Raw genomic sequence first — 12,033 nt, 5'->3', positions numbered from 1 at the left:
GTGGATTTGGCAGCCCCCAAATAAAGGAAACGTGTCTGCATTTGCCACAAGTACTAAATTCAGCAAAATACTCAGCCCGTTTTGTGTCTGTCCGTGCTGCCTTGTAGGGGAGGGTATTTGCCAGTTTATTTAATCTCCAGCGTGTCTTAAAAAGCGCTTCTTCCCTAGGGAAAAAATGGTGTAGCCTCTGCAACTCCCACATCTCCCCCCAGGCTAGAAGCAAGGGATGAATTTCATTACTTCAATTAAAACGCAGCCTGAAGTAGGAACAACTACACATGAATGCAGTTTTCCTGTGCGGTACCATTGCAAAAATGCATATATATATTGGTCCACCTAGACCTTCTTCCAGCTCTTCATACTTAGCTGGTTGCCCCATGAAGCCTGCAATACATATTTAAATACTAAACTACTCTTTGATACTGCTTGAACATCTTGTGGACCACGTCTGAGCTGAGGGCAGGGCACCGACCAACTGAAATCAATACGCGATACAATGTAAAATAAAATAACGAGGAGGTCTGAACAAAAATACTGATTTTAGGGATGTATTTGGTAGAAAAAGACAACCACAGATGTTGCGATTTCCTAGTTGGTCTAATAAAAGGTATCATTTCTGAGTTTTCAATTTTTTGCATGCTTATTTGAAGCATTTCCTTTGGATCTGCAGGCATGCAAAAGGATGACTAGCAAGAAAGGGAGGATACGATGATATTGTTTTCAGCCTGTGCTTGGGTTCCTTGATGGTTCGGAGCTTTTTGGGCGCTGGTATATATTTGCATTGCTCAGATAAGCCGCTTGCATAGTTCCTGGTTTATGGAAAGGATCCAAAAAAACCCCAAAGCAAAGGAAGAAGCCCAAAGCTGCGGTTTAAAGCAGAGCTGAGTGGCTGAGGGAGAAGCCTGCGCGAGGCTGAACTTGGGATAATGTCGGGGCACGTCTAATGAGTTAGAAAAAAGGTTGCTCGGGGCGGGGGCGTTCATTGCTGGCTTCTGTGGGGACACGAGCGAGGCGCAAAGAGAGAGTCAAGGAAAGCGTCCAAGCCAGGAGCGCTGTGTGTCGGGGGAACGAGGCACCCCGCGGGGCTGCCAGCTCGCTGCGTCCGCGTTGCGGCAGTTGGCTTTTTGGCGGGCTTTTTAAATCGACCGCCTCAGCCCCATCTCTTCACCCAGGACAGGGCTTTAAAGCCCGTTTATTACTGTAGTTCTCCCCGCCCCCCACGGGGAAGGGTGTTTCCCTCAACACCTCCTGCAGCTGCCTTCTCCCGCACACCTTAGCTCTGGATAGATTACCTTTTTTTTTACCTGAACCCCAAGACAGAAAAAATACTTCAACCCCGCCTCTCTGCAATCACACAAGAAGAGGAGCTGGGTTTATCAATTGAAAGGACAGGTCTAGTCCTTTTCTTCCTCCAGCCTCACAAGTGTGTTTTCCGCAATGGGTTCTAGTCCCACGAAACCTAGTTAAAATGTGGGTTATTATTCCAGACTTAAATGCACATCAGTTACTGATATCTAGGGTGGCCATCATAGAGGTTTTCTGCTCCTCTGTCCTCTACTGATATGAAACCCGACACCTTTATGTCCCCTATTTTTGTCTTCAAGAGAAAAATGGAGGACATAAAGGTGTTGAGTTCTGTATCAAGAGGACACGAAGGCGTCAGGTTGTCCTCTGTCTTCTGTTGATACGAAACTCGACAGCTTTATGTCCTCTATTTTTCTCTTCAAGAGAAAAACAGAGGACATAAAGCCGTTGGGTTTCATATCAATAGAGGACAGAGGCCAACCGGACTGTCCTCTACGACGGCCGCCCTAGTTGGGAATGGTTTCGATGTAGTTGATCTTAGCTCTAAGGGCAGGAGAGAGGACTAGATCCACTCAAGGTTTCTTTCAGCCCTATTTCTATGATTTTACGATTCATTTTCACAGGTTGAGAGGGAAACTAATTTCATAGACCAGATAAAACTTCGGCTCCAATTCATAACCGTAAAGCATTTCATTTTCAAAGACTTGTAAAAATGTCCCTTTAGAGTCATAGAAAATGAGGGCTGGAGGGAGCCCAGGCGGCCACATCCAGTCCAACCCCCTGCTCCAAGCAGGACCAGCCCCAACTCCATCATCCCAGCCAGGGCTTTGTCTAGCCGGGTCTTAAACACCTCCCGGGATGGAAATCCAACCATCTCTTTGGGGAGCCTGTCCCAGCATGTTACTACCCTCCTCAGGAGAAAGTTCCTCCTAACATCTCACCTCAACTTCCCGTGTCCCTTGCTCCTTGTCCTGCCATTTGCCGCCGCTGAGAACAGTTTAAACATTTGAATGGGTAATGCTTTTTCCACTCAAAGCTGAGTTTTATTTTTGAAAGTTGACATTTATTTAAAGTAAACCAAGAGAAAATAATGTAACTAGGACAAAATATTTCCTTTTCAATAATGTATTGATTTGTAGTGATGTACTCCTGTACCTAATTGTAGGTCCCCAAACAGTCCCAAAATGGTCAAATGAGTTTACATCCATAGGTAACTATATATAGGCAAAGGTAAGTATATGCCTAAATTAATATAGATAAAGAATTATACAAATTATTAAATGGGATTACTGAAAAGCTGGTTGTATTTAGAGCGCAAGTCAGAGTTTATTTTTTATACAGGTAGACGTAACTGAAATAAAACTTCCACAGGCTGATCCTGGAATAGTTAATACACGGTTGCTTGTTTGGATATTGTGAAAGCAATGAAGAGGAATTTAACTGACAACTCAACTCGTAGTGCAGCAGGTATCAATCGCATTATGATTTTCTAGCTTTCAAACTGTTCTCATTCGGTACCCCCGGCCCTGTAACCGCACGCTGCCCGCGTAGCCACGAGTTGAGATCCAGTCACTGTGTATTTTTGTGTGTGCGGGCCACAGCGTCAATGCTGAACTTAGCAGTCACGGAGTGAGAAAGCTAAGCGCATGCACACTTTTGTCATCACTGGGGCCTGAGATAACAAACTCTTCAGGACAAGGGACTTGTCTTTGCTTATGAAGGACCACACACACAGGCTGCTACCCAATAAGTAAATAACAGGAAGATGTGTTAAGCAGTCACTTTTAATGCATGTTATTAATGCAAAGGACAGATTTTTTTTATCTCTTTGGAAGGATTTAAGTGTTTTTTATTATATATGATGATGTGTTTAAATTTAATTTTAGGTTGTTTTCCTGTGCCACTGTTCAATCAGAGAAAAAGGAATAGACAGCCCCTAACTTCAAATCCGCTTAAAAATGAGCCAAGTACAAGTTCCACGACGCATAGCTATGACTTTTCTCCCACAACAATGGGTAAAAAATATAATTTTATTAACACAGCAACTAAATACGTTTTAATTTCATTTTAATACTTGCTAAAATTCGAAGTCTTCTTTATCTAGAGCTCACAAGCACGTTTGAGTTTTTTAAAGAAAAATATGTTCTAACTCTTCTGTCCTCTGGGAAGCTTCTTCCCTCTATACAATTGAGCCCTTTTACTGTATGCCTTCAGGGAAGTGGACTTTTTTTGTTCTGTTTTAGAAAATAAAGTAGCTTGCTGGCATTTAAATGGAGCCTCTTGAAACTCTGACCTTTTATTTTCAATTGATTTCGATCAAAATTCAAAGTCCATGTTACAGGCTCAATCATTTATAATGTGCTATTGTAGTAATTGTAGAAGAGAAATAATCTGTCTGCCATACTCTGTTTTGAAATGATATAAAATTCTGCCAGGTTTAATTATTGCTATCATTGTTATCCTGCCTATTGTTGCTGAAAATACAACTTTCTTTGTGCTTACCGGAGATAATTCTAATACTTGTAGTTTAGGCATCAGCTTAGAAAAATGTTAATTAAAATTCATTTTGAAATAAAGTTATATGTAATTACAAATATCAAAGACCTAGCTTCTCCATTGTTTCCAGTGAGACTACTTATGTGAAGCACGTACACAGTCTTTTGCAGATAGTCTTAAACATATATATATATATATATAGAACATATCAGTGTTTTGGGGTTTTATCCATGTGCAATCCTTTTCCTTTTAAGAATCAGGCTGGAAAGTTGCAAAGCCAGAGGTCCCTCAGCTACAGAAAACAGTACACAGTGGGTACGTAAAAATTAACTTTTTTTTTGCCTGCTTGTTCTCATTTAGAGAATTTTACTCATTTGTTTCATAAAGTTCATTTCACAAGTTTACCATAATGTTTAGCCTTACCACGTTTACCATGTTTAGCCTTATAATAAGGCAGCTAGTATGTCATTCTGACATTTAAAATATTTCTTTGAAAGCCAAACAGAACATCTTGTGGCTCCTTTGCTGTTAAAACAAAACACATCAACGTGTAATGTATCAAATGTTGGAAAGAAACTGTATACTTGGAGGTTGGTCAATTCTAGAATTTAATTTTTTTCTTATAACGCACACATTTACATCTTTTGCAGAGTCGGACCTAAATAAAGAAATGCTTTATTTATAAGCAGGAATTAGCAGAGAGCCCGTAAAACACCCGGCATAAAACAATTCCATAAATCATTTGTTGAACTGTTTTTTCATATTTCAGATGAAATTGCTTAAAAATAATTTTTAGTTGCAAAATTTGGATTTGCTAATCCACGTAGCCATGGATCCTGAGAAGCTTCAGATAAAGACTTAAAAAAAAAAAATGTTCTGGGCACCTAGAAGGACCCATTTTTGCATCCTCTTTATAGAGTATATCATGCCATATGTTTTTAGGAAAAGCTACTCAAAAATACTGAGTCCAGCTTAGAGACGGTGGAATTGAGTCTGATATGCAGGACTCTTGTTGATTTCAGTGTGGACCCGCCACAGAAAAAGGCCAAAACATTAACATACATTTTTCCTCAGTTATCCTATCGACTTAACACAGATTTTAAGCAAGGGTAATTCATTGCCTATTGTCCTTCCTGAAAATGTTTAAGTCGATTTTTAATTTTAACAGGAAATTCAGTTATGAGCCTTAATGCAAATGCTTGTGGCTGTCAAAGCCACACATCCCAGGGGAATGCTTTTACTCACTGAACAATTACATTTTTTCCTCTTTCCAGTAGCAAGACCAGAGGAAGAATGAATGTCTTTTTGACAAGATCTCCCTAAACCAAACCTCCAACAAGCATGACTAGAGATGGGAGCAGACCATGTGCTTCTTTGATGAAGTGTGGGGTCTTAGAAATGTCAGCCCTAGAGCCTTTCCAAGGAGAGATTTCTGAACAGTGATTGTAGGGTGGGATCCTGAACAGAGGATCCTTTCATATCATTTGCAGAATTTCCACATAAAATCTTTAAACACAAGAAAATCATCAAGGTCATCCATCATCATTGTCTTGAATAAGAATCAACGTGTTTAAATGCCTGTTGGGTCTAAAGAAATAGACATTTTTAAAAGGAGGTTACAGAATTATCCATAGAATGCATGTAATTACATCTGGAATACCAAGACTGATGTTTTACAGATATTGTGATTTTTAACCATAAATTATTTTGTACTGCAGAGCAGAAGAAAAGAATATCAACACAAGGGTTTGGAACAGAAATAAGTATATGCCTCTAAACAGCACATCAGATTTAATATCTGATAGTGAAATAATTCAGAAGTTTGACAAAATTTCCAATACTTTGAGAACTGTTCAGCAGCACAAACCTGACCATAAGGCATCACAGCATGCAGAGACAACAGAAACGGGACAAATGGACTCTGTCACAGCACAGCGGTCAGTTAAACCGAGCACCACGTCAAGAAGTTTACAGGATCATAGTCTGGCATATAAATTTAAACGCAATTTTCCACAAAGTAAAGTTAATGACAAACAGTTTGATCATGTCCCAGAAGACAACACTATTCAGGTAAAAGCTTGGGGAGAGGAAGGAAGGAAAAACTGGAAATCTGTTTTCTGTATTAAAATAACTTAAAGTCTCCTGGTCCTTGCAGAGAGTTACCACTGCTCCCTCTGTTGTCTCTCTCTGCTTCTCTCTGATATGCACCCACATGCACGTGCACCCCCACCCACAACTATCTGTCTCTCTTTCTAAACTCCTCCTGTACCCTATACACATAAGTTCGACTCACCTGCTCGGCCAAACAGCATAAATCAAACCCAAAAAACCCCTGATATTGATTCTGTAGCAAGTTTGGGCCAACTGCGACTTGTGACTTCGTTTCACTTCACTGGCCAATGTGAAGTAGATAGTTGAATCCTTATAAACAAATCCAGGGGTTGTGGCCACCCCTTCCTTTGACAGCGCTGCATGCAGGCAGTGCACTCTGCTGCTGAGAACTCCCTGGTTTTGGCTGCGGGTCTCTGCTGCCAGTCACCCCCCAAACCACCGAGCTTTCTGCCACGCTCCCCTTTTCAAACTCCTGGATCTGCTCCTGAAACTAATTATCCAAGTACATTTATATTAGTTCTTTGTCTTGCAAGCAATGGTTTTCCACTTGGTCTGGTTTACTAATCCATCGAGTGCACATGCGAAGAACTATCAAGCCCTATTTATGTTCTCTATGAGAAGTAGATTTTGGAGCTGCATTACTAAGTCACATAGGCATTTTTGAACATATAACCTTTACGTATGATCTTCATTCTATGAAATGCCATTGACATGACTGTGGATGTGAAGAAAAGTGTAATGCCATTATTTTTATTGGAGGATATTTATTTATTTGAACTGGAAAATATTGTATAATATTTCTGTGATATAAAATATTTGGATAGTGGATCGTGGGGACTTCATAAATCTAAATAAATAATACTAAGTTTCAAATATAAGATAATGCACATTGCAAAGTATAATTACCTGTCTAACTTAAAATAACTTAAAAGACTGTAAACGTCTCTATTTAACTAGAGTTTTCTTCCTCCTTTGAAAGAAAGTTCCAGCAAACCACTTAAAACTTAAAGAAAAGGACAATTCTCTGAGAATTATATCAGTAGTTATTGAGAGTATGAAGCACTGGAGCCAGTACACTTATAAAACTCCACTACTGTTTGAAGTGCTAGGTATGTATAATTCTTAGTGTCACTGCTGAGACTCCAGGGCAATCCCATAAAGACAATGGAGCTTTTATTATACGGAGACTATGGGCCAAAATATATAAAGAAACAGACTTTGTAAATGTTGAATTACTTGCTTTTTGCATGAGCCCTCATTTTACCTTTATCCAGACTTCAAACGTGACCAAAATCTGAGCATGACAAAATGGAAAGCATAATCAGCTTACAAAATTTAAGTTTTCCTCATCCTAAAATTTCTGGTAGCGTCTTGGTGTCTGTCATAATGGTTTCTAGAAAGGATCAGGGCAATATTAAATGAATTGTGCTAATCTAATCAATGATTTATGCTGAAATAGAGAAGGGAGGAGTTTCAAGGAAATAAGAACTCTGGTGGGTAGCAGTTGTGCAAAAGCAAGTACAGCTCGATTTACGTGGATCCACAAGGTAGGGAGGGATAGAGGCCAGCACTTCATCAAAGAGAACTGCCAGAAAAGGGAAGCGGTTAGTCTAGCTATAGAAACTGCCCGTTCACTGAAGTTTTCTTACTGGGCTTTAAATTATAAGTATTCCTCCCGGCTTAATGGGTTTGGCTGACGTGAGATGGTGTACTTCACCTCTGTGGCAGTCTTCAAGGAATTATACCCAATAGGATCTTTCTGTAGTTTAGAAAGCTGGAGCAGAAATGTATCAGTGCAACTTGGGAGCTTGTTTGTAAAACCTGAAGTCGTTGAGAAAAGGATGAGTTAGCAAAAATGGCATCCTTAACCCCAACGAAAATCACACTCTTCAAAAGGCCTTTGCAACGTTGTTTAGTTGGAACACGTATTGGAAGGAACCCCTTGGATCGTGACATCCAGTCCCCTCCAATGCATGTTTATGCATATTTTGGGATATATTGATTTGAAGTAAGAATAGTTAACATAGGTGAACCATGATACAACGTGCTAGTCACAAAACCCTGCTTATCAACAGTCTAGCAAGCCTTGTATGTCACCATAAATCAGTCAGAAAAATGGGTTTTAAGCCAGCAAACAAACATAGGATTATTCAATTTTTCTAAAGAATTAACATACTTAAAGCTGGAGACATTACTGAAGCTAGGAAACAGAAGAGAGTTATACTGAATAACTAAACTAGCAAAGGAATCCGAGTTTTGCAATAATCTTTACAAGAATTAATTTAGGAAACTTTCTAAATTTAAACTATTATGCTTGCAATGTGTTAAACTTTTCACTTTTATTGGCGTTACCTAAAAACAAGCCGGGACAAGAAAGATAGAAATGACTAATTGTTTTCACAGTGAGGGTGATCAGGAATATCACAAGGAGTGGGAGTTCAAGAACCTTGCATATTGAACGTACTAGTTAGAAGTAAGATGTTGATGTTTAGAACTAATTTGCATGTAAGGATAAGTCCAGTTTAAAAAGATTCTCTTTCAGGCTTTTAGCCTGGCAAGAGCCAGCTCACAAGGCTGCTCGTACACGCTTGTTTACTCACTTCCCCGCGACAGCGTGGGAGTTTATCGGGAGTTGGCTCTAGGAAGACCTTCAATTGCATTGAAACGCCCTCTCATGTCAACAGCTCTTGTGCGAGGAAGCTAACATTAATATATAGCTTGTTGTTTTTGGCTACTAAATATTAATGTCACCTTATCTTTTAGATCACGGCATTTAGTACTGATCTGATACTTACATCCTGATCTATCTCTTGCCGGATTGTTTAGGCACACTTGATTCTGCAGTCACACCTGGAGCATTTGGAGCAAAGAATTTTCTTTTGAGAGATAAAAAGGAGAGTCTGACATGTGTATTTTATGAAATTGTAAGTATTTTCCATGTTTTTGTAGAATATACCAAATATGGTGCTGTTAGGGGCTCATTGTATATATTTAATAAAACTAAGTTCTAAAGTATGAAAAATGCAAAAAGCCCTATTATGTCTCCCTCCAAGTGAAAGAAGTGGGGTTCACAAATCTGTGGTAGTCATGCTTGCGGTTCAGGAAAGACCAGGCTCCTGTGTCACCAAAACTGTGGAAGATATTTCTAGCAATGTCTAGTGACTTTCTCAAATCAGATTAATGTTGAAAATAATCCACTGGGATCTTGGAGGGAAACAATTGCAAAGCAGAGGGAGCATCATTCATTCTTGAAAATGTGGTTGGTGTGCATTTTATTTGTAGGATAACATACCACAACCCTGTGGTGCTGCTGAGCTTTTCAGCACCCTGTAAAACAGGGGGGATGTCTGCTTGGATCACATGAGCACCACTTCCTAGCACTGACAAGCATGACACAGCCCCAGAAAACCTCTAAGAACTACACTTACCCTTAAAAAATGTTGAACTTCTCGGTTCAGGCAGAAAAGGGAGATCGTTTTAACTTTTTGATTATTTTAATTTTGAAAAAGGATCGGGAGCTTCCAAGATTAATTAGAGGTCGAGTGCACAGGTGCATGGGAAACTACGACACAAAAAAGAACATCTTTAAGTGTGTTTCTGTAAGACCTGCAACGCTTGCAGAACAGCAGACTTTCCACGAATTTGTCAGGATCACAGATGTCGAGATGGGAGAATATGTAAAAACAATGAATGAAGTTTAAAGTAATTCTAATTCCCGTAGTAGTTTAGAGTTGAGATTAGACTCTTGTTGATCTGTTAGCATACCTGCTGCATATCTTGACACATTTAACAAAGCTCCTTTCAGCAGTATAGGCAACACTTAAAAGTACTGTCATACTGTGTGCTATATAAAAATGAAAATATCATTCTGGTTTGTCTTGGCATATCCTCATTTATCTGTCATGGATTTTTGTTGTGCAATGTATTATATTGTACTGAAAGAAACTGATGAAAATTAAAACACAAACATTAAAATATATGGTTTTATACTAATTGTGCATTGTATCTAAGATGGGCCAAATTGTATCCCTGCATGAGAGCAAAGAATGGATTTATTAGTGCTATCAAGGAAGGTGGGGAGAGTGTGCCATTCATTTCACTGTCATTCCCTCACCCTCTGTGGGTACAGATTTAGTATCACTTTGCATTATGAATCTCAGCAGCTAGAAGTGGGATATTTGTATCCCTCTCTTCCACCACCTCTACAGGCAATCCAGTCAAAAGTGAATGCCACGGCCCCTTAAGGAGTGTGTTACCATGGCACCAGAGGGCCACTCCATCAAGTGCTTAGCCAGTAAGTGCTTAAATCAAAAGATTTAAGGGGTTGAGACCCAAACCCCTCCTTTTCTGAGGGAAACCTATCTAGCAAAAGAAATGACCTTCGTGGATACTTACTCGTATTGACGCAGAGCACAGTGAGATTGCCTTGTGCGGATGGTCAGAGCAAAGCCTCTGCGCCACTTTAGTCCTGTAAAATAGGAAGTTGTCAAAAACTTGTCACTGGCACTGCACGTGGGCTGCAGATGTCGCCTTCCCTATTCTGGCTCCACCAAAACCCATTGAGAAGCTCTTCTACAGTCGCATGTACAAGGCACTGCAGTCTGTCTGTTTATCTAATTCTCTGGTCCCTATTACTCTAGTATTTGATGACCTCGGTATTTCCCTATATTTATCCTCACAACACGTACGTGACGGAAGGAAGCACACAGACACCAAACATGAACTGCCCAAAGGCAGACAGAAAAGCCTGGGAAGAATGGGGAACTGAACCTGGGTCTCTTGTAGCGCAGGGCCGCATCCTGACCACAGGGGCCATCATTTGTACAGGCCTGAGGTCAAGGAATGAACATTTACATCCAGGCTCCCTTCGGCCTCTTCTCTTAAAGTAACTGCTCTGCACCAAATTGGACTAGATTAAAAAACAAAGATGAAGTCAAGAAAATAGTGAACATGAATTATTTTAATATACAGTGTTGGCAGTTGTAAACTTCACATTTAAAATAATTGAAATATTTTATTCAACAAGTCAAATACAGAAAACAGTTAATATTCTAAAAAGGAGCCAGCTAGTCAACGCAGAAACACAGTAATGGAAAATACAGCTTTTCATTACACTTAAAAAATTATATATTTAGAATAAAACTTGAACCTGATCCAGTAAATTTTGTTTGTTTTTTTTTAACAAGAAAACTATTATACACCATTTAACTCGCAGACAATCCTCATTTAAAAAGTGATCTATCAGTGTTAGCAACATTCTGCGGAGGCTCTGCAGCCTATGCTTCCCCGACTCTGGTCGGAGTCATTCACACTGAGCTCTATCTACTCTTGTCAGTGGCTTGGAACACGCACCTGACATGGCAGTTTTGTCCACCCATGTGTAGACGGCATACAAATTGACACTATTTCCTCACAGGCCTTAAAATGATATAAAGTTCAAAACAGAGGCATCTGTTTCTCTTTCAAAAAATGGAGATCATCCCAGAAAACATGTTCAGGTTTTAGTTTGATTATTGTGTTAGAAAAGTGGAATGATTTTGTAAAAAGGAAAGCGTTTGGTACAGCGAGGTGGTCAATCAACAGAACCCTTGGAGACAGCAGGCTGGAGTTACCAAGGAACTTCCGCCTGGAGCCAAGACTGCAAACGCTTGGACGTGCAAGTAACTTCACTCGCATGTACGGTCCTATCAGTGCCAAAGGAATGAGTCCCGCTTCCAACTCTGCACAGATGACTAACACTACAGTAATAAGCAATGCCGGGAGTGGGTTCCAGTTGTCTGCTGGACTGACCGATGGGCACGGACATAAATCTAAAATAATCTGACTTTGGAGTAAGCAGTTAATTCTTTGCAAGAATGCTCTCTAGTTTACACTAACAAATCACTTTTCCTAGTGAAACATTTAGTGAACAATTGTAAACATTACACAAAACAAAACCCCTACAGAATACATTTTATACACATTGTACAACATTTTCAGTGGTTGATGAGAATTTTTATTTTTTTTTAGTTCTTGATCCTGTCTTGTACATTTGTTCGATTGTAAAGGCACAGGTTGGTTAAGAAAGAAAAGCCTGCATCCCTCTCTCTCTCTCTTTCTCTCTCCTTTGTGGTTATGATT

At 39.7% G+C, this 12,033-nt stretch overlaps 1 protein-coding gene across 3 annotated transcripts; it reads left to right on the top strand.

The window, feature by feature from the left end:
- The first annotated feature begins 1,111 nt into the window (after positions 1-1,111).
- On the top strand, positions 1,112-9,875 carry SPATA22 (spermatogenesis associated 22). Of its 3 annotated transcripts, none has more exons than XM_025214856.1 (8): positions 1,112-1,423; positions 2,647-2,772; positions 3,192-3,320; positions 4,056-4,116; positions 5,520-5,871; positions 6,893-7,022; positions 8,740-8,837; positions 9,423-9,875. In XM_025214856.1, exons 2-8 carry the CDS (start codon positions 2,730-2,732, stop codon positions 9,612-9,614), a joined length of 1,005 nt encoding a protein of 334 aa, XP_025070641.1. In that variant the 5' UTR covers positions 1,112-1,423; positions 2,647-2,729; the 3' UTR covers positions 9,615-9,875. The 3 variants fall into 3 exon arrangements, with proteins under 3 accessions (XP_025070641.1, XP_014379890.1, XP_025070642.1); XM_014524404.2 differs by having other exon boundaries at positions 1,112-1,470; XM_025214857.1 differs by lacking the exon at positions 1,112-1,423 and adding an exon at positions 1,458-1,470 and having other exon boundaries at positions 2,677-2,772.
- The last annotated feature ends 2,158 nt before the right edge of the window (positions 9,876-12,033 follow it).

The sequence above is a fragment of the Alligator sinensis genome, unplaced genomic scaffold, assembly GCF_000455745.1.
Source record: "Alligator sinensis unplaced genomic scaffold, ASM45574v1 scaffold1801_1, whole genome shotgun sequence".
Lineage (NCBI taxonomy): Eukaryota > Metazoa > Chordata > Crocodylia > Alligatoridae > Alligator > Alligator sinensis.
This window is presented reverse-complemented; position numbering and strand designations above follow the sequence as displayed.